The 26,238-nt window shown below is 42.9% G+C and overlaps 1 protein-coding gene across 2 annotated transcripts in view; it reads left to right on the top strand.

The window, feature by feature from the left end:
* ARHGAP10 (Rho GTPase activating protein 10) overlaps positions 1-25,791 on the top strand; it is a 374,232-nt gene extending 348,441 nt beyond the window's left edge. For both annotated transcript variants that reach the window (XM_020994057.2, XM_078148947.1), the window contains exons 21-23: positions 14,487-14,639; positions 16,954-17,045; positions 25,571-25,791. In XM_020994057.2, coding sequence (XP_020849716.1) covers positions 14,487-14,639; positions 16,954-17,045; positions 25,571-25,659 — 334 coding nt within the window. In that variant the 3' untranslated portion in view covers positions 25,660-25,791. The remainder of the gene's footprint in view (positions 1-14,486; positions 14,640-16,953; positions 17,046-25,570) is intronic.
* Positions 25,792-26,238: the final 447 nt, after the last annotated feature.

Genomic DNA, 26,238 nt, shown 5'->3' with positions numbered 1-26,238 from the left:
GTTTTAATCCTAGCTCCCTTGCCTTCTAGAATGTCATATTCCAAACCCTATGCTCCTTTAATATGGTAGCTGCTAAATCTTGTGTAATCCTGACTGTGGTTCTGCAGTATTTGAATGGTTTCTCTGAGGCTGCTCGCAACATTTTCTTCTTGACTTGGGAACTCTGGAATTGGGCTATAATTCCTGGGAGTTTCCATTTTGAGATCTCTTTCAGGAGGTCATAGGTGAATTCTTTCAGTTTCTATTTTGCACTCTGATTTTAAGATATCTGGGCAGTTTTCCTTTATAATTTTTTGAAATATGATACCTAGGCTTTTTTTTCAGATCATGGATTTCAGGGAATCTAAAAAATTTTAAATTATCTCTTCTTGATCTGTTTTCCACATTGGTTGTTTTTCCTGTGAGATAGTTAATATTTTCTTCTATTTTTTCATCCTTTTAGTTTTGTTTTATTGTTTCTTGATGTCTAATGGAGTCAATGGCTTCCATTTTACCAATTTCAATTTTTAATGAATTGTTTTTTATTTTTCAGTGAGATTTTGTACCTCTTTTATTCTGTTTGGCTAATTCTGCTTTTTAAGGAGTTATTTTTCTTCACTGAAGTTTTGTACCACTTTCACCATTTGGTCAATTCTGTTTTTTTAAGGAGCTATTCAGTATTTTTTGTTCCTCTTTTTACCAAGCTGTTAATTTTTTTCATAATATTCTTGTATTGCTCTTATTTCCTTTCCTGATTTTTCCTCTAATGCTTTTATTTGATTTTTAAAATAATATTTTGCTCTTACTGAAAAAACAACAACAACAAAAACCCAACTCTCTTTAGCTCTTCTAGGAATTCTTGTTGGGCTTGTGTCCAATCTGCAATTTTTCCTTTGAGGCTTTGTTTTTAGATGTTTTCAGTCGTTGTTTTCTGAGTTTGTGTCTTGAGCTTCCCTGTCACCATGGAAACCTTTTATAGTCAGCTTCTTTTTATTGTTGTTGTTTGCTCATTTTTCATCCTACTTTTTGATATTGAACTTCATGTTGGGCTCTGATGGCTTGGGGGAAGTGGGAGGTGGGGGTGAGATCACTGTCTCAACCTCCCAGCTTTTTCTATCTGTTATTTTTACAGCTAGTGCTGAGGGCCTATAAGTTTTTGATCTTTCTTAGGTGGTATGATCTGGGCAGAGGTGTGGTCACTGCTCTCCAGGTGTGTGTTCTAGTGCTTGCCCATGCTCTTTGGCAACCACAACTGCTCTCTTTCCTGGAACTGCTACCTACTAGGGTCCCTTGTCTGTCTGTCTGTCTGTCTGTCTCTTCTTCTTTCTCTTTCTTTCTTTCTTTCTTTCTTTCTTTCTTTCTTTCTTTCTTTCTTTCTTTCTTTCTTTCTTTCTTCTTTCTTTTCTTTCTTTCTTTCTTTCTTTCTTTCTTTCTTTCTTTCTTCCTTCCTTCCTTCCTTCCTTCCTTCCTTCCTTCCTTTCTCTCTCTCCCTTCCTTCCTCCCTCGCCTCCCTCCCTTCCTCCCTCCCTCCCTTCCTTTCTTTCTTTCTCCCTTCCTTCCCTTTCTTCCTTTCCTTTCTTTCTTGACTTGGCCATAGTCACATAGCTAGTAAGTGACAAGTGTTTGGTCTGAGGCTGGATTTGAACTCAGGTCCTCCTGACTTCAGAGCCAGTGCTCTATCCACTGTGCCACCTAGCTGCCCCCTCCCTTTGTCTGTTTCGACCTGAAACTTCAACCCAGTACCAAGCAGTGGGTAATGGAGTTACCAAATGTTACCCAGTCCCGTGCCCGGTGTTAGCACAGGGTTCCCCTGGAATCTCTTTCTTACAGGTGTTCATTCCTTTCTACTGTGTTGGGCCAGTAGGAGTTCCTGGTACTGCTGTTGGTGCTGCCATCTCCAAGGCCCATAGTTGGTGTTGCTGCCATGCTGAGCTCCTGGCCAGCTCCCACCTCGTTGCTGCAGACATCTCCTAACTTGTCATGGGCTGGGAAGATATCTCACCCTTACCTTTTGTTGGTTATGCTACTTTGGAATTTGATTTGCTGCATTACCTTCACATTATTTAGAGGAGAATGTTGGGAGAGTTTGGCTAGAACAATTCCTTTACTGTTGGCCTCCACTCTTTCTTAATGGGAAGATATTAATTAGGGTATTGTAATTCCCCCAAGCAGATGTTAAGGAGAGTTTATGCAAGGGCGGTAACAGTGAGCATAGAGAGGAAGGGATGGAAAGAAGAGCTGTTGCAATTGTGGTGGAATCCACAAAACTTGGTTCTTGGTAGTTATCTGTAAAAGATGAGGGAGATAGAAGAGTCAAAAAGAGCAGGAGTTTGTAGAGAAAAGATAATGTACTTAGTATGAAACAAGTTGAGCTTGAGGTGTGGACCAAGCATCTTTGGCCTGATTGGGGCATGGGAGAGGGTGCTGGTGTTGGAATATGTATTTATCTACCCCTCTAAGACAGAAAAAAAAAAACCCAAAAAAAGGAAATATCTTTTTGTGAATACAGATCCTAGAAACAGGGAAGTTTGAGGAAGCATTGTGCTCTAGTGCAATCCCATCTCTCTTGCTTACTAGCTTTTTGACTCTGGGCAAGTCACTTGAAATTTCTAAGCCTTATTCCCAGTGACTGTACTTGCAGAATATAAGATGTGGCCAGTTCCACCAAGCTGGGAAGGCTCTTCAGCCTTTCTTGGATAGATGCTGGAGCATTGCTTGGCCACAGCAGCCCAGAGCCAAAAGGCCCTCAGTACTGTTTGGCCCTTTCCCAAGGATCATGGTTGAGTGGTGAAAAAGGTGGCAGAATGTATGAAGAATCCCTGTTTGTACACAGTCTACAAACATTAAATGGTGCTTTAAATGTGAAATCTTTTTCTAACAACCAGTAAGTTGATATACTCCTTGTATCCCCGAGCTACATGCGGTGACATGGTTGACATGCATGGAACTAGTAGAGTCAAAGAAAGAAATAAATAGCAAGGATGGCTCTCCCTTATCCTCTAAGAGGTGAAAAAGGGAATAGGTGGTATGTTTCTCATTGTGTGTCTAACCGGCAGCGTGGTGTAGTGGAAACACAGCTGCGTTTGCATTAGGAGGACTAGGGTTTGACTCCTGGATTGGGCACTTTGTAGACTTCTTTGACCTAGGCCAAGACACTTTCCTTCTTTTGTTCTTAACTTCCCTGCTCTGTAAAAGGGGGAGCCTCGACTGGTTTTATTGGCCATAAAGTGCTGTAGAGGTGTGCGTTATAATTATTAGGAACTGTGTTGGTTGCTGATGTTCTGTGAGAGGTTGGGTTCTCGGTAGTCTCTTGGCCGCCCGCAAAGCTTTCAGAACTTGCTGTGGATAACCCGTGCTGTGATCTCTTAGAGCTGTTTCTTCTTTTCTTCCCCGCCTTTTGTTGGTGTTGTGGAAGCCTTCACCCAGTTTGTCTTGTCTGCTTGGTCATCGGTTCAAGATGTGAGAGGCACAGAGCATCATTATTTCTTATCTCCCGTCACTTGGCATTTGCATCTTTGTGAATTGCATATGGTCTAATTCTGATTTTCCTTTGCTATGCTGCCCATTTTTGGAATTCTTAGGGATTTTTTTTTTGGAGGGAGAGAGGAGCGGAGCATTTTAAAGTAGGTAGGGGTGTGTGTGTGTGTGTGTGTGTGTGTGTGTGTGTGTGTGTGTGTGTAGGGGAGAGGTATAATAGTTTAAAGACCTTGATTTGAATACACACACAGTATTAGTTGACTTCCATTTTGGCCTTTTTGAGGCACACTTTTCATCAATGCTATTTTTTTGTTTCATTTTATATTTATTTCCCAGTGTACCTTTTGCCCTCTTCCCTATAACAAAGAAAAAGTGAAGGAAAAATGTAACTGACAAATTTGTCATCCTATAATGTAAGCACCACTTCTTACCTGTAGTCCCTCGCTTCTCTACTGAGAGTGAAATATATTTCATCATTTATGTACTGGAACCAAATTTGATTGTGGCAGGAAATCTGATTTTGGCTGCTTCTCAGTGTTGCCCTTTATTACTGTCACCATTCTGTAGAATACTCCTGGTTCTACTCTGTTCATTTTGTATCCCCTCAGCCAAGATTTCCCATGGCTTTTTTTCCCCATTTGTCTTCATTAGGGATTGTCTAGCTTTGATATCATTATTAAAGCTGAACCAATTATGTGCACATAGTAGTTAATCTCTTATTAAACACTTAAGTACAGTGGAATGCTCAGCCATCTAGTCAATGGGAAGTTGGGGCTGTTAGGCATTCTCTTTAACTCCTAGGATCTTGAGGGAACCTGAAAGACTGACCCAACTTGCAGACTATAGATTATGTTTGTTTGGTTTTTTAGGCAGTTGGGGTTAAGTGACTTGCCCAGGGTCACACAGCTAGTAAGTGTCAAATGTTTGGTCTGAGGACGGATTTGAACTCAGGTCCTCCTGACTTCAGGGCCAGTGCTCTATCCACAGCGCCACCTGGCTGCCCCCAGACTGTAGATTTTAATTTAGATATTTGAGTGAAAAGCATAGGTAAATCTATCACTTGGATCTGACTATAATCTGTCCCCTACCTGTAAAGCATTTTTTCCCCACAGTAAAATACATTTAGGCAGTCATTTTGAATTTTTTTTTTTTGCCACTTTCTGGCATTGAAGTGCATAGTCTGAACTTTGTCATAAGCATATTTTTACTTGTTTGGTCAATTTTTTTTTGTTGTTGTTGTATGAATTACAATTTGCTGTCAACATTCCTGTCAATTCAGATACCGCTGGATAAAAACATAGACCCCTAAAGCCCCAATGCCTTTGAAACAGAATTCCAATCTCTCTTCTGTTTGGCCTGTAAGCTTAAAGTTCAGCCCTCTTATCTAAGTCAGCCATGTCATCTGGAAGCTAGAAACATGGGATCACAGGCACAGATTGTTAGGAGAAGGAATTATAATAACAGAGCCCAAGGAAATGACCCAGCAGGGAATTAATGCTGTATAGCATAAAGTGTTTAGTGACCAGGAATTGATCAAAAAAACTGCCTGAACGCATAAATTCAAAAACCAGGATCATAGGAGATAGAGCTGAAAGGGATCTCAGAAGCTAGCTCGGGTCAGAAGTCTAAAATTGGAAGAGGAATCAGATGTCAGCCAGTCTGACCCTTATTTTATAGATGAAGAAACCGAGGCCCATTTGTACTTGTACATCAGGGGCACCAGTTCCTCAGGCTCCAGAATCAGTTACGTTTTTAATGTACCACACTACCTAAATCACCATTCTCTCCCCCCCCCCATTGCCTATCTTCCTACTTTAAATATAGCTCCCCCGGTCAAAAAAAAAATTCTCTGCCCCTAAAAGTTGTGTATTATGTAGAAGAGCCCTTCCTGCATTTTTGTCTCCTCATTTCAAACCTACAAAATGGATATTCTTGAATGCACAGAATTGTTGTGGTTTTGTGTTGGCTTGGTACACTTTGCCGTCTCCAATTTCTTTGTAGTTGGAAATCATGAGCATTTAATTGGTGAAGAGAGCTGTAGTCTAAGCTTAGGTTGGCTTGTTGTCAGGGAGAAGGAAGACCATTATCAGAATAACTGTTGAACCTGCAAGAGAAGACATTATCTCCAGCATAGGGAAAGTCTAAAAGAAATGCTTTCATTTTCTGGCTATCAAATTGAATCTTATCATTGTTGAAAGAATGCTAGGTTTAAAATGCATGGGAGGGGTTGGAGTTCAAATCCTTCTTATATTTATTCTCCGCTTAACCTTGAACAAGTCACTAGACCTCTTTCTGAGCCTTTATTTCTCCATCTGAAAAATAAGAAGATTGAATTAGATTTCTCGAGTCCAGTTCAACTCTGAATCTATACTCTGTGCTCTGGGAACAGTGTTCCTGGAAGGCTCCCCAGCCCACCTTCTCTCGGTTTCAGAGGACCAGGATAGGCAGACCAGGGGATTTTCCCAGCAGAACTTTATAGCCCTTTTATAGTCAGTTATTCAGCAGATAGCCATAGAGCACCTGCTGTCTTCCTTGGTTGATCTTTCTGGTGCCTGAGAAGCGTGGGGTCCTTGTTGAAAAGGCCCTTTAAAATCTTCCTCCACGTCTGGCAGTCTGTGAGTGGTGCTTTACAGCCTGTTTTTGGTTTTTCAGTGCCGCTTACTTGGTACCCACATCCTTTGGGTTATGATCCTCAGGTTATTTTTCCCCTCTTTGGCACGACTTCTCTTGATATCTTTTGATAAATGGGAGTGTAAATTAACATTGGTACCACCCAAGGAAGATAGCTGGGGTCTGACCCCTAACCTTTTAGCCCTGTGATTAGTGGCATACTTAGTGGTACCTACTTCCCAAACATTCTTCAGAATGGGAGTCAGGCAGAGAGAATACAACAGAATCAGGGCCTCATGGGGCACAATGTAGACTGTGAAAATTCTCCAAAAGTGGAAGGAGGAACCTGGGATCATAGATAATAGAGGTGGCAGGATCCATAGAGGCCATCAAGTCTAAGACTGCCATTTTATAGATGAGGAAACTAAAGCACAGAGAGGAAATAACTTTCCCAAGGTCACTCAGCCAGTAAGCGTCTGAGGTAGGATTTGAACCCAGGTCTTCCTGATTGCAGGTACATTCATAAATATCTGATACACAGCACACACTGCAGTTACTCCCTCCATCCAGGCCCTCGCCTTTCCCCTTCCAATATTTTCATCTCTCGTGGAACCAGCCTATATATTGGCCAACAGAAGCACTCTTCCCCAGCTCTCAAGAAACACATCGGTGGCATGCATTTGAGCAGAGACGTTCCATAACATACAAATCTACAATATTTCTTTCTGTCTTTTATTGACATTTTCAAACACTTTTGCCGAGGACAGCTGCTCTAGACTTATGCTGCACACATTTTCCAGACGGGCATGAAAGATCATTATACTTATATGTTAGCTTCTGCTTAGAGACTTTACAAGGGAGGTTTTAAAAATGTCTGTTCTAAGTTCTGGTTTTTTATTTGATGCCTCGCTCTTCTCAAAGTATTGCAGTAGGTGGCTTTTAAAAAAATTTAATCAGTCTTAATATTTAGGGGAGCTCTCTTAAAATATGATGGGGAATTTCAACCATTCATTTCATGAAGTATTAAATGCCAGCTCTGTGCTAGGCACTATGAGACAAAGCCAAAAAGAAAGCAAGTCCCTGCCCTTAAAAAGCTTATGTTTTACTGGGATTATATGGCTTCTTGTTTTTTTAGTCATTTTTCAGTTATGTCTGACTCTTTGTTAACCCATTTGGGGCAAATTTGCTATAGTGGTTTTCCATTTCCTCCTCCGGCTCTTTTTACAGATGAGGTAACGGAGGCAAACAGAGTTAAGTGACTTGCCCAGGGTCACACAGCTAGGAAGTGTCTGAGGCCAGATTTGAACTCAGAAAGATGAGTCTGTCTGACTCCTGGCCAAGGACTCTATCCACTTCACCACGTAGCTTCCCTTGTTATGCAACACTGATAAGTAAGTAGAAAAATAATACAAAGTATTTTCAAGTAGAAGAGAGTTCTGATAACTGGGAGTGTAGGAAGGACATGGTATATGATCTTAGCTTTTCTCCTTAATCCCTTCTGGGAATATGTTCTGCGCCCCCACCCTCAGACATAAATACAGTTGTTGCAGAATTCTAATGTATAGCACTGTCACCTGCCCCTTAACCCGCCTTGTTGCCAGAAAGTTTGTTCACATTCATGAAGTCTGTGGGCAGTGTAATGTGGTGGGATAGAAGGCTTGTCTTGAATCCATGAAGACTCGGGTTCTAGTGCCATCTCTCACAACTACTGATGCTGTGGTTGTGGGCAAGAGAGTTCAACGTTTCTGTGCCGTAGGGCGGGCGACCACGTTCAGACTCGTAAGTTGTGGAGAAAATGCTGAACCTGCATTGGTTAGAGAGAGTTTCCTCACCTGGAATTTCCTTTACCAATGAAATGACAAGTCTACACCTCATCTCTTTCCCTGGAGAAAGCTGGATCACCATTTGAATCAGAAGTAACAAACGTGGATGGTTGATTGTGTATGTTATCTTAAAAAAAATCAGCTATATGAAGTGTGCAATGTACATTGCTTCTTCCATAATTTCTTTTCTGAAATGAACTGCTGCCTTTTCCTCTTTCAGGTGCTTTATGTTGCCCACCTCTTGTGAGTGTGAGGGAGTGAATGTGTGTGCGTGTACATTTTTATGTGCTGGAACCAAATTTGATCATGGTAGGAAATGTGCGCGCGCGCACACACACACACACACACACACACACACACACACACACGTACGTGTACACATACCCTTCCTCTCTTCTTCCATCTAGTCTCTGGAGACAAGCCGCTAGCTCCCTTTTAACCATGTTACCTTAGGAACAGCCTGATGAATGTTCAATGAAATCTTTTCCAGAGTTTGTCTCTGAATCTCTGTACCAAGTCCTTAGATTAGTTCCCATGTCGTACTCTTGTTTTTCTTTGCTAGCCCAGATTGACAGTGCCAGACAATGCCATTTCTTCTCAGAGGAAGATGATTATGTCAGGTCTCTCCCTCCTCCTCAGAATGGATTGCCTTCATTTCAGCCTTTAGGAGAGAGGATTCCTTCAATCTGCTTCTAAATTTGAAAGATGCCAAACAACAAAGGGATATATTAGCAGTCTCCTAAATTTATTTCCTTCTTGGTAAATGTGGTTTTGTAGTCTTTCTAAAAAAGCATCTCCTTTTTCAGTCAACAAAATATCGTAGCATAGCCTTTAAGAAGCTTGTGGCCCTTAGGTTGTTATTTTTTAATTGATCATCAATTCAAGTTTAAATAAAATCAATGGGTTTTTGCCAGTGCCAACTCTGGTCCTTCAAGCATTCTTTATAGCTGGGTGCCAGGAATGCAGTGTGAATATTGACGAAAAGTTATGCATTCAAAGCCCTTCACAAGCTGCCCCCTTCTACCTCTCTTGTCTTCTTCTACCCCATTCCTTTCTGTGGACTCTTTTCTGCTCTTGCACATTTTCCAGAATAGCATGAAAAATCATTATACTTATATGTTAGCTTCTGCTTAGAGACTTTACAAGGGAGGTTTTAAAAATGTCTGTTCTAAGTTCTGGTTTTTTATTTTATACCTATATCTTCTCACAGTATTTCAGTAGGTAGCTTTTGGAAAAGTTTGATCAGTATTAACATTTAGGGGATCTCTCTTAAAATATGATGGGGAATTTCACTGGCTTTATTGCTGCCTTACTCAACATACTCCATCTCCCCCGGCGTCTGAATTCTCTCCCTCCTCACCTCTGCCTCCAGGCTTCCTTGGCTTCCCTCGTGTCCCAGATAAAATCCCACCTTCTACAAGATGGAACATTTCCTGATCCCCTTTAATGCTGGTCCCTAGCCTCCACCTGATTACTTCCACTTTGTCTTTTATGTATCTTGTTTGTACACAGTGGTCTCCATGTCGTTTCTCCCTCTAGTCTGTAGCTCCTTGAGGGCAGGGCTTTCTTTTGCCTTTCTCAAGTGCCTGGAAGGTGGCAGGCACTTAATAGACACAAACTGACTGTCTGATAAAGTACCTACTGTGTGAAGAAGGGAAGATGCTTGGGGGAGGTGCTGTGGAGATGAGTCAAGATTCCCTGACTTCTTGACGCTTAATGTCTTAGTGGGAGGGTGTGATGCTACCTCTAGGGTGTTATAGCATACAGTATTATATGATATATGCACTAGATACTTCAGAAACAAAGTACTAGGTTAGGTCTGTGAGGGGAGTTGCCCACTAGGGGGCTCAGGGAAAGCTTGTGGAGGATGTGACATTTGAAGTGGACTTTTAAAGGAGAGATAGGAGTTCAAAAGCTGAAAATGCAGAGGGAGGGCATTCCAGGTACTGGGTACTCTTGATTATAGAGGGATTAACTAATATATTTATCCTTTATATTCCTTTATAATAGTGGCATTAAGGTAAGATGATTCCCCATTTAAGAAACGTAGAGTAGAGAAGGAGGTCACTGGAGATGAAAGAGTTACAAAATGAGGAGCCAGGTTGCTAGATAGACCGTGAGTGTGAATAGTGAGGTCTCTCAGGATAATGCAGGGGATGGGAGGGAAAGGAAGAATGTGAGCCAGGTGTTCAAGGTTCATTGCAAAGGTTGGGAGGAGGCCTCAGAGAAGGCTGGGTGACAGCAAGAGGGAGGCAGTGGGTGTAGATCACGGGAACAGCTATTAGATCTGTGCTTGTTCCTGGCCTTGGGAGCCTGGGAGCATGGGGAGAGGTGTGAATCTCAGAAGATCCGATTTCAAGGGATATGGTAGACCCAGGGGACAGCCAGGTTGACGTTAAACAGTTTGGTTGAAAAGGTAGAGGTCATGTGGCATTTGTGGAGATTAGGATAGAGGAGTAGGCTGATTGCTTGGTGAATAAAATTGGATGGAGACTTCTTAAGGGTGGTAGAGAGAATTTGTTTGCATCTAAGTCAGTGAACCTGATGGACTGATATTGGAGTGGGAGGCAGGAACCTTGCCAGGTTGGATGAGACACAGCTCCTCTAGGGGTCCTTGTGGCTGCTTGAATGAAGGCCAGAATCCCAGCAGTTTTAGATTTGGATGGGATCTCACTGGCCATCTAATCCACCCCATACCGAAAAAGAATTCTTCATGACTTCAGCATACCTGACAAGTGGTCGTCTGGCCACAGCTGCTTAAAGACCTCCAGGGAGAGGAATCCAACGTCTCTCAAGGCAGCCCACTGTTGGGTAGCGCTAATTTATATCCTAGCCCTGATTAGTGTGAATGATGAATCATTCCCATAGTCAAAATCACACCAAAGTTATAATTATCTAAAATATGATAAGTGAATCTAGTTGAAGGGAAATATGCAGTGGGATTCATTGTTTGCACTAATTGGGACCCTACCTATGTTAATGGAGTAGCTAGATAGAGTGCCGAGTCTATGGTCAGGAGAAACCTGAGTTCAGATTTGGCTTCAGACACTTATTATCTGTGTGTCCCTGGGCAAATCACTTAACCCTGTTTGCCTCAGTTTCCTCATCTGTAAAATGAGCAGGAGAATGAAATGGCAAACCACCCCAGTGTCTTTGCCAAGAAGACCCCAAATGGGAACATGACTGAACAAGAAAAACAAGCTATATTAGTTAGATTTTCCTTATATCAAGCCTAAATTTGCTGCTTTGTAGCTTCCCAATACCTCCTGGTTTTGTCCTCGGAAGCCAGAAATAATAATAAGTATAATCTGTCCTCCGTGTAACTGATTGTCAAATACTTGAAGACAACCATCACATCCTCCTTGAATCTTCTCTTTTCCAGGCTAAACATCCCCACTTCCTTCACCTGATCCTTATGTCATGGGGAATCAAGTGCTAGCTATCCCCCTTCCCACTATTTCGCATTTTCTTTGTCTGTGTTATATATTTATTCTCTGTGTCCGTGTGTTTCTCTTGCAGTAGAGTATAACCTTCTCAAAGGCGGGGGCCGTTTTGTTTTTAATCTTTGTGTCTCCAGTGTCTGGCACAGACTGAGTGCTTAATAAATCCGTGATGAATGGATTGGACCCTCACAAATGGCTCTATGAGGTAGCTATGCTACCTGTTTTGGTTATTCCCATTTTATAGAGACAGAAACTGAGGCTGTGTAAGATGAAGTGACTTACCCAAGGTCACTTGGTGGGAGGGACAGTGTCAAGGGTGTAATTTCACGGCAGAGCTCTCTCTATTCTATAAAAGTTGCCTCTCAAAGATGTGAGGATTAATCAGGAAATAAGGGTAAAACTCCCTAGATCTTTCCTTTGAAAGGCCCTTATAAATATAACCTCTCCTGTTTTATTTTCATGCCTTATCTGTCCTCCCTCCAGGCAGATGGATGGCTGTTATTTAATCCCTGGATTCTTTATGACTTGGAAAAACAGATAGGAGGTGTGTTAGAACAACTCCTCCTCTTCTCTGAGGAGCGCCTGGGATAATTGCTGGGAGGCATCAGGGCCCAATGTTTGACCTGAAATTTCAGCTCAGATCATCCCTTCCTATTTCCACTAATTTAATTTCCTTTTCCTTTTTAGTAAGTCAACACTAAGGAATCACTAGCTCTGGCCATCCCAGGATTTAGTAGCTGGTGATGCAGCTCACCTTTAAATTAATGGGATTCTTTGCTTTAGGTGAAATCCCTTTTATTAGCCGTGAGTGTGTGGCTGAATGGGAAAATAAATAAGGTATTCAAAGAATAAGATGATGGATGAAAGAATTGTAATACCTTTAGTCTTTTACCTGCCTGCCTCTGTGTAGTAAATGTCCTTTAAGTCTCTAAGAGAGGCAGTGTAGAGTGTCGGTTAGAGGGTTAGTCTTAGGAATATCTGGGTTCCAGTCTAGCTTTTCTCTTTTCTCCCTTTATGACTTTGAGAGAGTAACTAACTTCTCTGAGGCTTATTTTCTTCATCTAAAAAATGAGATTGGGCTAGTTTCCACTAGTTGCTGTGGCTGAAAAATTGTTCACCCCACAATCCACCTGGTCATGAGGCAGTATATGTAAAAATCCCTGCATTTGGAGTCTGGGAGATCTGGGTTCAAATTGTAGCACTGCCACGGCTTCAATCCATCTTTCAGAGTCCATTATCTCTCTCTCTGGAGGTGAATAGTATTTTTTAATCATCCTTTGGAATTGTTTTAGATCATTGTCTTGATCAGAGTAGCTAAGTCTTTCACTGTTCATCTTTACAGTATTGTTACTGTGTACAGTGTTCTCCTGGTTCTGCTCACTTTGCTTTGCATGAGCTCATATAAGTCTTCCTGGGTTTTTCTGAAACCATCCTTCTCATTGTTTATTATAGGACAGCAGTATTCCATCACAATCGTATACCACAACTAGTTCTGCCATTCCCCACTTGAGGGGCTTCCCCTTGATTTCCAGTTCTTTACAACCACAAAAAGAGCTGCTTTAAATATTTTTATGCAATTAGCTCCTTTTCCCTTTTCTTTGATCTCTTTGGGATTGAGACCTTGTAGTGGTATTGCTGGGTCAAAGGGTACACCCAGTTTTATAACTCTTTGGGCTTAGCTCCAAATTGTTTTCCAGGATGATTGGACTGCCAACATCCTTATTTTACAGATGAGGAAACCAAGGATTATAGAGCTTCATCACTGCCTGATTCATTGGTGGCTTAATTTTGGAGGACCTTGAAAGCCTGAAGGAGGAATGTAGACTAGTTTAGTAGACATGCAAAGCCATGGTTCTTAAGGAGAGAACTGGCCTAGTCAAAGCTATATTGAAAGAACGACTATCTGGATCACATAGACTGACTGTAGTAGGGTCTGAGGAACCAGGAGACCAGATTAGGAGGCTGGCCCAGTAGCTTAGCCATGGAGTGAATGACCTAGGACTCTAGAGTGTGATGATAGCGGGAATGTAGGGAAGTGACAAATACGAGAGACCATTGGGTAGAAAGTATAACAGGACTTGGTAACATGTTGGGCTTAGGGATCGTGGGGAAGGGAATCCATAGATGGCTACGGAGTTCTGAGCCTGAAAAAAAAATGATATTTTTCCGTTGTCTAAGATGGGCAAGTGGGTATGGGCAGCTGATCTTGATGGGGAGATGATGAGTTTGATTGTGGCCCTGTTGAGTTTGGTTTCAGGTTAGGGGAAAAGGACAACCTTCATGCCAGCAGGGTACATTATAATTCTAAAGACAGTGCCTGGTTGGAGAGAGTTTAAGAAAAAAAGAAATTACTTCTGCTTGGTTAATTATTGAACCACTGGTGTTCAGTGATTGGTCTTCTTAGAGTGGTCAAAAGGACGTCTTTTAAAAATGGAACATTTTGTGGAGTGTTTAGTTCCTCTGGTGGTTTCTGGTGTTAATTTGCCCCTCCTTTGGGTAGTTTTACCTCGGGCCCCTCCTTGGCAAATGCCAACCTTTGTTCTTTTCTAATGTCCATCTAAATGCTAACGCATCAAAAGTGGGAGACCAAGTGAGAAAATAGAGGGGAAAGGATTTTGAAAGTTAAAAGTGCTAAGCATTGACTGCAGGGAACTGTAGATAAGAGGGCCTGGTCTGGGTAGAAGAGCCTCTGAAATTCTTGTCAGTTATTGATCTGAGGAAGTTCAGATGGGTTATTTAAAAAAAATAAATTTTATTGATGGCTTTTATGCTTACATCACCTACATTTCCCTCTATATCCCCATCTCACCCCTTCCCAGAGAGCTCTGCCTTAGACCCATGGGATTCTATTTCTTTAAAGATACCACTGCCTTTGGCTTACCCAGGCAAGTTCATATTTACCCAGTCTCTGCTGAGAGTCACTGGCATAAAGGAAATCTGGTTTTTTAGTGTGATATCTCAAAGAGAAATATATAAGGGTAGAAAATACAGAATAAGGAGGATACGTAGGGCTGGGAAGATCAGTGTAGTCCTGCCATAATTGCATAGTTGCCCCTCATTTGGAGATAGGCCTGGCATCATTCCAGCCAGGTAGGTTTGTATCATCACATGTTGAACATTCTGTCAATCCTGCCTTTCACCTTTTTGCTCTTAGCCCAAGTCAGGCCCGCCCTCCCATGGTCCAGTGGCTAAATCCACAGTCTCCTACAAGCCTGAGTACCAGCACAGCTGCAACCCCTTCATCACCGATGTCACCATCTTTCTCCTTCTCCCCTTCCGCTGCTGTGGCTGACAAGCCAACAGAAAGGTATGATGGAGGGCCTGAATTTGGGGTTATGTTGTTATCCACCAGGGGTCAAAGGGAAGAAATGAATGAATGTGGCTTAACTATGTACATTCCACAAAGTGGTTTCTTCCCAACAGACTCTGAAGGCATGTAGTAGTATGGGGACTACTTTCCTTTTTACAGATTAGGAAACTGGGGCCCAGTTAAGAGACTTGACAGGGGCTGAGTAGGCATTCAAAGCCAGGTCTTTATGACTGTAAGACTTCAGTTCACTGGTTCCCTTTGCTGCCTCCTATCAGAAGGAGGTAACCCAAGGTCAGCTTTTAGGACCCTGGATATCTATCAGCTTTGTGCTTAGTACCTACTCAAGAACCCTTTTCAGCTATAATCCCATCAGCTGACCTTTCATTGTGGCTACACCCAATCTACCCTCCATTGTTTTACCTCCCTGTGGCCCCTGGCATTTCCCCACCCATCCAGATCTCCTCCCTGTCACCCCAAACTACTTGGTCACTTCTAGATCCCTCCCACAGGCTTTCTGTCCATCTTGTCTGCATTAAGATGCTGGGATTCTTATAATCTAGCCATGGCTCAGATTCTTATAATCTAGCCAATAGCCTACTAATGTTCAGACTCTTTAAGAGTCTGCCCAGTATGACGGATGTTCTAATAAACCTTGTCTTTGGCTGAAAAAATAAAAATAATCAAGAACCCTTTTCCTTGAGTTTCTCCCTCAGACGGGAGTATCCTCATGGTGCTCTCCTAATCCTGTGATTCCAAGCTTCTCTGAGATGAACTTACTATGTTTTATAATCTCATGAATTTTCCCTACCTCTCACTCTCTAAGGAGAATTTTTTTTTTCACATGACCTTCTTACATTACAAGGCCAGTAAACTTGAGACCCATAGATTGGGGATAAGGGGAGGATGAGAGGGGGAGAAAGCAAAACTTATATTTGGTACCTACTGTGTGCCAGGCAAAGTGCTAAGTGTTTTATCAAAATTATCGAATTTGATCCTCACAGTGACCTTCAGAAATAGGTGCTGTTATTAACCCTTTTTTAGTGTTCAGAAAAGCTAAGGCAGACACAGGTTAAGGGACTTGCCCATGGCCAGTAAGGCTGTATTTGAACTCAGAGTCCTCCTAATTTCCAGGCCCAGACCCTATCCATTGTGCTGCCTGGCTGCCACTGAGAGGGGTAGCATCTTGTCCAGAATCCCACAACCATTGTGTGTTATTTTTTTGTTTGTTTGTTTTGTTTTGTTTTTTGTTTTTAGGTAATTGGGGTTAAGTGACTTGCCCAAGGTCACACAGCTAGTAAGTGTCAAGTGTTTGGTCCGAGGCCGTATTTGAACTCAGGTCCTCCTGACGTCAGGGCCGGTGCTCTAGCCACTGCATCACCTAGCTGCCCCTCACAACCATTATGTGTCAGGAGGAAGACTTGAACCCCGAGTCCCTCTGACCTGGGGCCAGCTCTCTTCTTCCACCATAGCTATGTTGCTTTTTTTTGTTTTCAAGCACATAAACCTGGACCCCAGAGAGGGCATCAGTTCTCCCTCCAGCAGAGCCAAGAGTAGAATTGAAGTCCTTGACCTTTCCCTAAGTGATTTTCTCCCTTGATGGCGTGCTCACATACTTGCTCCGCTCTGCTGTTTACTATTCACCCCAGTGAGCTTGAAGCCTGGCCGTCCTCAGGCTCCCATCCCTAGTTCTGAGCCCTTCACAGCATGCCCTTCTCCCTGGAGCTCCCATAGGATGCTTTGTCAGACGATGAAAGGCTAACCTCTCCCTTTCTCCTCCAGCCTCTGTAGGAAAGTCTTTTCAAGTAAGACAGACTGAGGCAGTGGAAGAGACCTCTCCCTTCCCATGGGAGTCGGGGAGTAGATTTTCAGCTCAAGCAGATCTGCATTAGGGATTCCTCACTGAGTGCCTGAAGTGTGCACCAGTCTCTCTCACTCTCTCCCCCTCTGGTGTGATGCCTTCTGTTCCCCTAATAGATAAACTGAAATGCTTAAGAAGGAATTCTCCCCTGTGGTTTTTACAATGTGGGATGGTAGGGGGAGAGCAGCCCACCGACAGCCAGTGAGGCAAGAAGAGAGAGAGAAAGAGCTCCCTGAGGTGAAGGTTTGGATTTGAAACCCGTCATTGACTTGGGAATCAGACACCATGGCTTTTCCTGATGTTCGTTCACTTCCCTGTCCTTTTTGCCTGGGAGGGATTTGCCCAGCTGGGGAGATGGAGGTGCCTGCTGAAAGGTGGGCAGAAGGGGGAGGTCTTTGCTCACAGGTCCTTCTCATCTGATCCATCTGTGTTCCTCTGATGCTTCCTTTTCAGCGCTGTGAGTCGGAAGGCTCGGGCTGTCTATCCATGCGAGGCGGAGCACAGTTCTGAGTTGTCTTTTGAAATAGGAGCAGTTTTTGAAGACGGTAAGTATGGACAGGAGCTGTTCGGTAGGGGCTCCATTCTTGCTGGCTCAAAATGAGTATAACACCTGGTAAGGAACCCAGGCATAGGATAGTAGATTGAAATCTGGAAAGAATTCTAAAAGTCATTGAGGCCAACCTTCTTACTGTACAGAAGAAGAAACTGAGGTCCAGAAGAGTCAAGTGACCTGTCTAGGATCACACAGCTAGTAAGCCTCTGAGGCAAAAGCAAAACGCAGGTCTTTCTGATTTCAAGTCTGGCACTTTAGTTACTATCTCACAGCAGCTCTACCAGGCAGTTAGTATGGCGAGGTCGAAAGCATGCTCAATTCAGAATCATGGGATGTGGGTTCAGATATGCCCCTACCACTTACTTGGGCTAATCCTTTAATTTTCTAGGGCCTTAGTTTGCTCCTCAGAGCACTCTTAGAGATAAAACCACGACTCTGCTCTGGTTCTGAGTGACTCCACAGTCCTTTAAGGGGGAATGAAGGTCTTTGTGGAGTGTCTGAAATAACGAAGGTGAAATGTTCTCCATAGCTCTTTAGCTGTGTTGACATGATGTCAAGAAACTCAGTGTCTTCAGGTATTAGGAACTAACTCTGCTTTGCTTGCCTCATTTTTATGTCCCTGTAGTCTTAGGTCAGTATGACTTTAATGGTGTGAGAACTCCCTTTGCCAACAGAGACCACAACTCCTGTAACTGAATAATGAGGGAATTAGACTTAGTGAACATGGAGTTCTTTTTCTCTTGAAATCCATGATTCTACCATCTAATACAGTGAATTCAGGCAACACATTTGAGTTTGGTGACTGTGGCAGTAAAGTGAGGAACATTTAACCATTGCACCTCAAAGCCAGCATCACTGGCTTTGATCCTGACCACACTACATGTGTAGTGGTCAGGATCACAGCCTGTGCCTATCTACAGACACACACACACACACACACACACACACACACACACACGCACACACACACACATCAATGGAACTGTGTTCTTCCCAAGGTACACACTCCTTCTCTTGGTACTAATCTTAACCCATTCACGTCTTCTCATCCTGATTGCTTTTTGTCTGTGTTCACCACTGGACCTTAGCAGAAGGTTGGCCCCATACTAGAAGCCTTTTTGTAGGTCTCTTCATGCCAGTGCAGGTCTTGGGCAAATCCATCTTTTTCCACTTATTCTAGGTAACATGTAACTATGCATTTTTACATGAGTGCTGGGATTTTTTTTAAAGAACACATGCTGGACCAGATGAAGAACCTTCTGAACACTCTTGTGCATGAACATCAGATTAAACACTTGTGTGAAAATGTGTGACTTCCTTGTACAGGCCAAGCACCAAATAGGCTGTTACCTATAGCTAGGGTTGGGCTCACTGTTCAAACTTGTGAGAAACGCATAATGCAGGAAGAATGATGGGAAATCACCTTCAAGCCCAGTTTCTTGAAGCATGGCTATATCAGTATGAAGCAAATCTGAAGTATTAAAGGGAAGTTAGGCTCCTAAGGGGCAGCATGGTATAGTGGACAGTGTCTCAGTTGGGAAAACTTGGGTTCAAATCCTGCCTCTGATACTTCATAGCTCTGTGAGGTGGGGACAGTTACTTAACATTTCTGAGCCTCAGGCTACTCTGTAAGACTATAAGGCCATCAGAGAGTTGCATTCTCTATAGGCAACTTGAAGTTCCCACACCATTAAAATAATACTAACTTAGGACTACAGGGAGAGAAAAACGAGGCAAACAAATCAGAGGTAGTTCCTAAGGATACCTGTGGACACTGAGTTTCTCGATATCATGTCAACACTGCTAAAGAGACAGGCACTAAAACCTACAGAAAACATTTCACCTTATTCGAGACACTGAAAGAAGACGCTCGCGTTCCCAAAAGAGACTGTGGAGTCATTAAGAATCAGAGTAGACACCTGCCTTTCACTCCAGCATTGGAACACTACTCTGATGGCTTCTTGGTGCCTGAGGTAGGGAGACCTGGGCCAACAGACTGTACTCTTAGCAGGTCCTACAAGGTGTCAAGAATGGGCTCAGCAACTAACTATAAATCTGTCATTCAAAGACACAGCTGGTGAAGACCAGAGAGGCTGATGAAAAGACTTGCCTCCTCACATGATGTCTCTTTTGGTCAAAGTTTTTGGGGAAATTGCTCTCTAAAGGCCAGGAGTCTCCTACAGCCTACAGAGGAAGCACACCAATGACATCACAGGTATTGGAAGCACTGAGGCATGTTTCCAGGAAAAAGGGCTACCAAGTTATGGTTACATCCCATCAACAAAAATGTGTTAAGTGCCTGGTCTGGGTCCATAAAGAAAGAACTAAACGATGAAAAAGGTCCTGAGTAAGGCATGGAGGAAGATGGCCAGCCCACAGAGTGAGCCCATCAGAACAGAGATCTGAGACATACTGCAGATGGCCGATGAGTTGGGCCCAGAATGTAATAGGAAGATAGGCTGGATGATATCCGGGAAACTACAATCCCAAGTTGATCCTGGGAGCGGTGGGGGGAAATTTAAAAGAGGTGTATTTAGGTTTGATGTTTGTTGGAAAATCTTCCTAACTATTAAAGTTAAATCTCAAAACGGAATGGGTTCCTTCAGAAGGTCAATTACTGTTATCATAATTATTATCATTGCTTTCTCATAGTGATATTTAATGACTGAATACATTCACAAATTTAATAAATCAATAATAATATGATACCTCATTTGGTACTTTAGAAATCACATAATATAATCCTGTAAGATGTCTCAGGTACGAGTTGGATTCCATGTCCCTTGAGGTCCCTTCCAGGTCAAAAATTTTGTGTTGCCAGAGTATGAAAAAACCAAATATTGTAAATTTTAAAAACATATGTTTAAATTTTAAAACACATATGTCCTCCTAAGGATGGTAGAGGCTACATATTTTGGAAAACCACAATCTCCAAAGAATCCAAATACTGACCGTCTCAAGGGAGCCAAATATACAGAGCGGATATAAGCAAGCCAACAGGATCTGCTTCCAGGCCAGCCATTATCCAGGGGAGCAATCCCTGTGAAGATGGGGCTCACCACTCCCTGTACCAATTGCCACTGGTGGGGAGGTTAGTCTGAGAGCACCAAGGAGGGCAGCCTCCCAGTCCCCCACACCACTGGCCCTGTAGCCTTCATCCAGAGAAGCAACCTTCATGGGATCCAACCTAGCAAACACCCTGCCCCTGGGGGGACCCTGCCTCCTCAGCAGCCACAGGTATTAAAGACCCAGAAAAGAAAGTTCTCCCACCCAAGTCCTTAACACCGTCAAGGGGTTCAACCTCAGAAACTGAGATGCTTTTATCAATGGAACTCATATGGAAGTAGGGGCTCACTACTCACTTTGCTGCTATACCCCCAAGGACCACTGGGCCTTTCCATCTGACTTGCAGTACTATCTCCCCCACATCAGAATGGGAGTTCCCAGAGAGAAGGGGCCAGCTTACTTTTTTTCTCTGTGTCTCTAGGGCTTAGCACAGTACAACATGCTTGAAATATGCCTTTTCATTCCTAGGCTGCCACATATTCTAACTGTGGCCTGGGCACAAGAAATAGTGCAAGAGATTCCTTTGAGGAAGCATGGAACAGCGGAAGAAACACCAGGTCTAGAGTAAGAGGATCTGGGTTCAAATCGTGCCTCTGCCACATTATTTTTGTGACTCTGAGGAAGTCACCCATCTTCCCAGGGCCTCAGTTTCCTTATCTATAAAACGGAGATGGACCAGATGGTATCAGAGGTTCCTTCCAGTTCCCAGTTTTGTGATTCCTTGATCTTTATGTATGGTCTACAAAGAATGCTGTCTGTGAGTAGCGTTTTGAGTAGCGTTTTCAGTAGGAGGAGTAAGTGCCAGGGGACGGTGGTGAGATTGGTTTTCATTGCTTGTGGAACCGTAGACAGCAGCCTGGTGTGCTCGGCTAGCCTGAATATATTTAGGGTGGGAGGGAGGGAGGGAGGGAGGGGAGAGAGAGAGAGAGAGAGAGAGAGAGAGAGAGAGAGAGAGAGAGAGAGAGAGAGAGAGAGAGAGAGAGAGAGAGAGACAGAAGAGAAGAGAGAGAAAATCTATAATAAAATGCATACACATACCACCACCGTCTGTAGCAGGCAAGGTTATCTGGAGCAGCATTTAGATGTTTGTTGTTAAGAGCTATGGCTCACACTGGCATCCGTCAGTCCAGTGTTTATTGAGCTACTGATGACAATAGAGGTCATGGGTTCATAGGTTTGAGTCCCGATCTCATGAGAAAACATGAGGCACAGAAGGGTTAAGTGATTTGGCTATCATCATACAGCTAGTAAGTGTCTGAGGTAGGATTTGAAGCCAGGTCTTCCTAACTCCCAAGTCCAGTGCTTTATAATGTTTATAATTTTGGAGGGATTTTTTGTTTGTAGGGTAGAAGGTAGATTATTCATATATAGATAGAAAGTGTTGTTAGAAGCTGGTTGAACTCATGATTAAGAAATCCCTTTTAGGAGCTAGAGGAAGCTAGAGGCAGCTATCTAGTGGATACAGCACTAGGCCTGGAATCAGGAGGACTTGAGTTCAGTCCAGCCTCAGATACCTGGGCAAATCACTTAACCTCTTGTTTGCTTGAATTTCCTCAGCTATAAAATGGGAATCATAATGGTACCTGTCTCCCAAGGTTGTTGTGAAGAGCAAATGAAATTATGTTTGTAAAACGTTTAGCACATAGTAGGTGCTTCATAAATGAACATTTCGTTTCTTCCCCTACCCATGAGATTTGCCTCGGGACATTGAGAGGTCAAGGGATTGTAGAGGAAAGATTTGAACCAGGACTGATTCTGAGGCTGGCCTTCTCTCTGCTCTGCCAGGCTCTTACAAAATGGGAGACACTGGCAGTGGGGAATTTTGATGTGGTCCTATTGAACTTGTTTGAAAAATGATTCCTCTTTCATCCTTGTAACACTGGAGGAGGGGATCATTGAGTTTATTTAGACAGATCTCTAAATATATGAAATCTCATCATGTAGTGAGTGGTGTAAGACGGCATTTGTGTTACTGGAAAGCATGAGTTCTAGAACTTCAAGCCTGAGTCCCCACGGGATTCCCAGGATACTTCCTTCAAAAAGCCAATGGAGTTGCTAGGATTTAAGTGTTTTTGAGATGAATGGTGACTGCTTCCCTTAGTTTGCGTGCTAGAGAGCTAGCCATATCCCTTCCCTTGAGCACTGGTGTCTCTAAGCTTGGGATAAGGTAGAGGGGTGGGGGGAAGGGTGCTGGATGGGACCTTAAAGGTTGTCAAGCTTTCAATACTAATATAAACCCCGAATTTAATATAAACTAATATATAAAAAATATAAATAAAATAATTTAAATGCTAATATAAAGTCCGCATTTGCAGATGAGAAAACTGAGGCCCGGGTCTGTGAAGTGACTGACTTAGGTCACACAAGTGTGAAAAAGCAGAGCTGGGACCTTAATCAAAGACTTTGGACACCGGATAGTTAGAAATAGGGAGAAAATTAGGTGCTAAGAGTAGAGGTTGAGGAAGGACAAGGGAGTGACAGCGAACCAAGGAAGTTATTTTTGTCAGAGGGAGAAGGCACAGTGAGTGTTAGCAGAAGAGTCTTCCCAGGTTCAGATTGCTGACCTGGCATCTCTAGCCTCTGGGATGAGAATCAGGCTTGGAAAAAAGCTATGGCTGAGTTTTAATAAGTTGAATTTAAATAGGAAGAAATGTACATTCTTATACTTAAATTCCAAAAAAAAAATAAATTCACAAGTACAAAATAGAGGCTGTTTGGTTAGCCATATCTAAAATTTTGTCTGGGGTTAGAAATAAAAAAGATCTGGGGTGTTTTAGTAAACTTGTAAGGTTAATAAGATTCAACAGAGCTGTATAAGCTCGGGCCAGAAAGGCCTCTGGAGGTCATCCAGTCCAACCCCACATTTTATAGATGAGGAAATTGAGGCCTAGAGGAATTACGTGATTTTCCCTAGGCCCCAGGACTCCAAATCCAGCATTGTGTTATCTCCCTCTAGCAGCACAAACCTATGCTCGGATTGCAACGCTCGGATGCATTCAGTGAGACCAAGTGTCCATGATTAAGGAAGCCATCGTCTCACTGTACTCTGTTGGCTGGACAACACCCTGAGGGACGATGTTCAGTTCTGGGCACCACCACACTTTGGGGAGGATACAGAGCTGGAGGGTGTCCAGAGGAGGCCAGTTTGGATGGTGAAGGTCCTTGATGTCATCTAGTATGAGCTTCAGTTGCTCATCAAATGAGTTTTGATTGTTAGGGAATCATTTCTTGACTTAGGCTTTGATTTGTCTTTTTCTGTCTTGCCCCCCTTGCTTCTGGTTCTGCCAGACAGAATAAGTTTGGTCTCTCTCCTTCATGGCAGTCCATGGGATACTGGAAGACTACCATCTTCTTTTCTTGATGCTAACCATTGTCAAGTCCTTTGACTGACCCTTCTATGAGTCAAGGGTTCAAGACCCTTCACCGTCCTGTCCACGTTTCTCTGGATTATTTTCAAGTTCATCAATGTGATCTTTATCTTAATCTTAATTAATCTTTAATTAATTGCACACATACCCTCCAAATTCAATTATAATTATTAATTAATTTAATTAACTTAAGGTCACAATCTTAAATGTGATGTCCCAAACTGTGAACGTAGAACTTCTGACTGAGTCTAATGTGGGCAGAGTAGGTGGTAGGTAGTCTCACCTGTCAAGTCCTGGGAGCTGTGCCCCTCTTAACGTAGGCCCAAATTACGTTTTCCTCATTTGGCCAGACTGACTCCTACTTAAGTTTGCAATGTCCTTAAGCCCCCAGATCTTTTTTAGGCAAATTATGGTCTACCCATGCCTCCCATGTCCTATACTTGTGAAGTTGATTTTTTAAAATCAAATGTAAGATATACAACATACATTTATACCTTCCGAATTCTGTTATTATTAGATTTAGCCCCTTGCTTTAGCTTGCCAAAAGCCTGGCAGTGTGTTAGCTGTCCCTCCCTCCTTCATGTTATTTGCAAAGTTGATGCGTGTGCCATCTATGCCTTTATCCAGGATTTTAATAAAAATATTAAGCAGCACAGGACCAAGCACAGATCTCTGGGGTCCTCCACTGGTGACCTTCTGTAATGTTGACACCGAACCGTTAATGATTATTCTGAGTCCAATCATTCCACCAGTTCCAAATTCATCAAATTGTATTATCCAGTCTACATTTCTCTGTCTTTTCCATAAAAGTCATATTGGGGCTTTGTCAAAGGCTTAGTTTTACGTTAGCAACAATGTTGTAAAAATACATACCTTTGGAAGACTTAAGAACTCTGACTGATGCAATGACCAAGCAGGATTCCAGAAGACCAGTGGTGAAGCTTGTTCACCATCTCTTAGCAGAGAGGTGATGGACTCAAGATGCAGAGTAAGAGGGATGTTTTTGGACAAAGTCAGCGTTGGAATTTGTTTTGCTTGACTATGCGTTTTTATTATGTTTTTGTTTTTCTTTTGTTTCCCCAGTTTGTGGGGGAAAGGAGAGAAAATAAGTGCTTGTTAGTAGGAAAGAAAAATTAAAACCTACCTAAATGGCCAGCACAGCATTTCTCTTATCTCCCAGCTAAATAAACCACGTCCAAAGAGCGAATAAGGTCATTCTGGCATGACGTCTTCTTTCGGGAGCCATGTTGGCTCACTGTCGTCAAATAACCAGTTCTTTCTCTCTTTCATGATGAAGTGCAGAATTTCCCCAGGAATTAAGGTCAAGTCCATTTGCCTATAGTTTGCAGACTTTGTTCTCTTCCCTATATTCAAAAATCAGGATGCTGTTTGTGCTTCTCCAGGCACGTGGCATCTCTTTTGCTTTCCACAGCTTTGCAAGGACCATTGTCTTCTCCTTATTTCATACACCAGCCCTTACTGGGCCCTGGCTTGGTGCTCTTCACACCACTCAATCTGTAGCTATAACTACTGACTTACAACTACTGGAGTGGGCTGGGGCTTCCCAGCCTATTTTCTACCCAACTTAATAAGTGCCCTTGCTGATGATGGATTAATAAGGTCAGGTCCTAGCTCCCATTTTATGGAATTTTCTGGATGACTCAAAAATTTTCACCCCCATGGTAAAGAAGAAAATGAACTGAAGTTAGCACGTGGAGGTAGCATTTATTAAGCACTTACTGTATGCCCAACACCATGTTTGAATGTGATTTTGCTACTTTCTGCGTGTGACCTTGAGCAAGTTACCCAGTGTTTCTGGGCTTCACTCCTCATCTGTAAGATAAATAAGGGTGATTGGACTGGATTTTTTTTTTCTTGACATTCCTAGCACTTAGCCTTGTACCTGACACGTAAGTAGGAACTTAATAAATACTTATTGGATGAATGACTGGTAAAGTCTTTTCCAGTTTGAAAGCTTTGATGTGATGATCCTCCTACATTGGGTACACAGGAATATTAGTGTTTCAGGCATCTTAGTAAACATTTTGTTTTGTTTTATTTTGTTTTTCCTCTTCCCTTTCAGTTCAAACTTCAAGGGAACCTGGCTGGCTAGAAGGAACTCTGAATGGCAAGAGAGGACTGATCCCACAAAACTATGTCAAGCTGCTTTAGTTCACAGCCTATGGACGTTGACGAACTGTCCATGGTATCCATGGACTCTCCTTAGGGTTGCTTTGCCCCACTTGGGGTGGGAGGAAGGTGTTCATGTGACCAGGAATACACAGTAAACCTGTTGGGCAAGAATTCGGATCCCTGCTTTGAACCTGGTTGGGGTAGGGGGTGGGTGGGATATTAGTGGGTGGGCTAGGGGAGGGAGGGGGTGAGAATGGGACTATTTAGTGTTCTGGATGGGCGAAGAATGATTGTATGAGTGTCTGAATGTCCTCATCTGGTCCTGAACCTTTATGGCTGTTTGTTTTTAATGACCTTGCCTCCAAAAGGGAAGGTAGCGGTCATATTGGACAGCTTCCCGCCACCACTTTCTTCACTGTGCTCCTGAAAAGTTACGTGGTGGCCATTTCACCATCCTAGGCATGGTTATGTTACCAAGGCATTCTCTCATTTCTGCCAAAGAAAGGCTTTGGTCGGTGTGGCCTGAAGCTGTATTTGACAAGCTGCCACCAAGCTGATGGATCAGTGCTGAACCAGTGGGAAGCAGAGAGGATATTTGCAGACCTGCTTCAAGATCAG

The sequence above is a fragment of the Phascolarctos cinereus genome, unplaced genomic scaffold, assembly GCF_003287225.1.
Source record: "Phascolarctos cinereus isolate Bilbo 61053 unplaced genomic scaffold, phaCin_HiC Scaffold_9;HRSCAF=440, whole genome shotgun sequence".
Lineage (NCBI taxonomy): Eukaryota > Metazoa > Chordata > Mammalia > Diprotodontia > Phascolarctidae > Phascolarctos > Phascolarctos cinereus.
The sequence above is the reverse complement of the archived record's forward strand: the minus strand, read 5'-3'. Positions and strand labels throughout refer to the sequence as shown.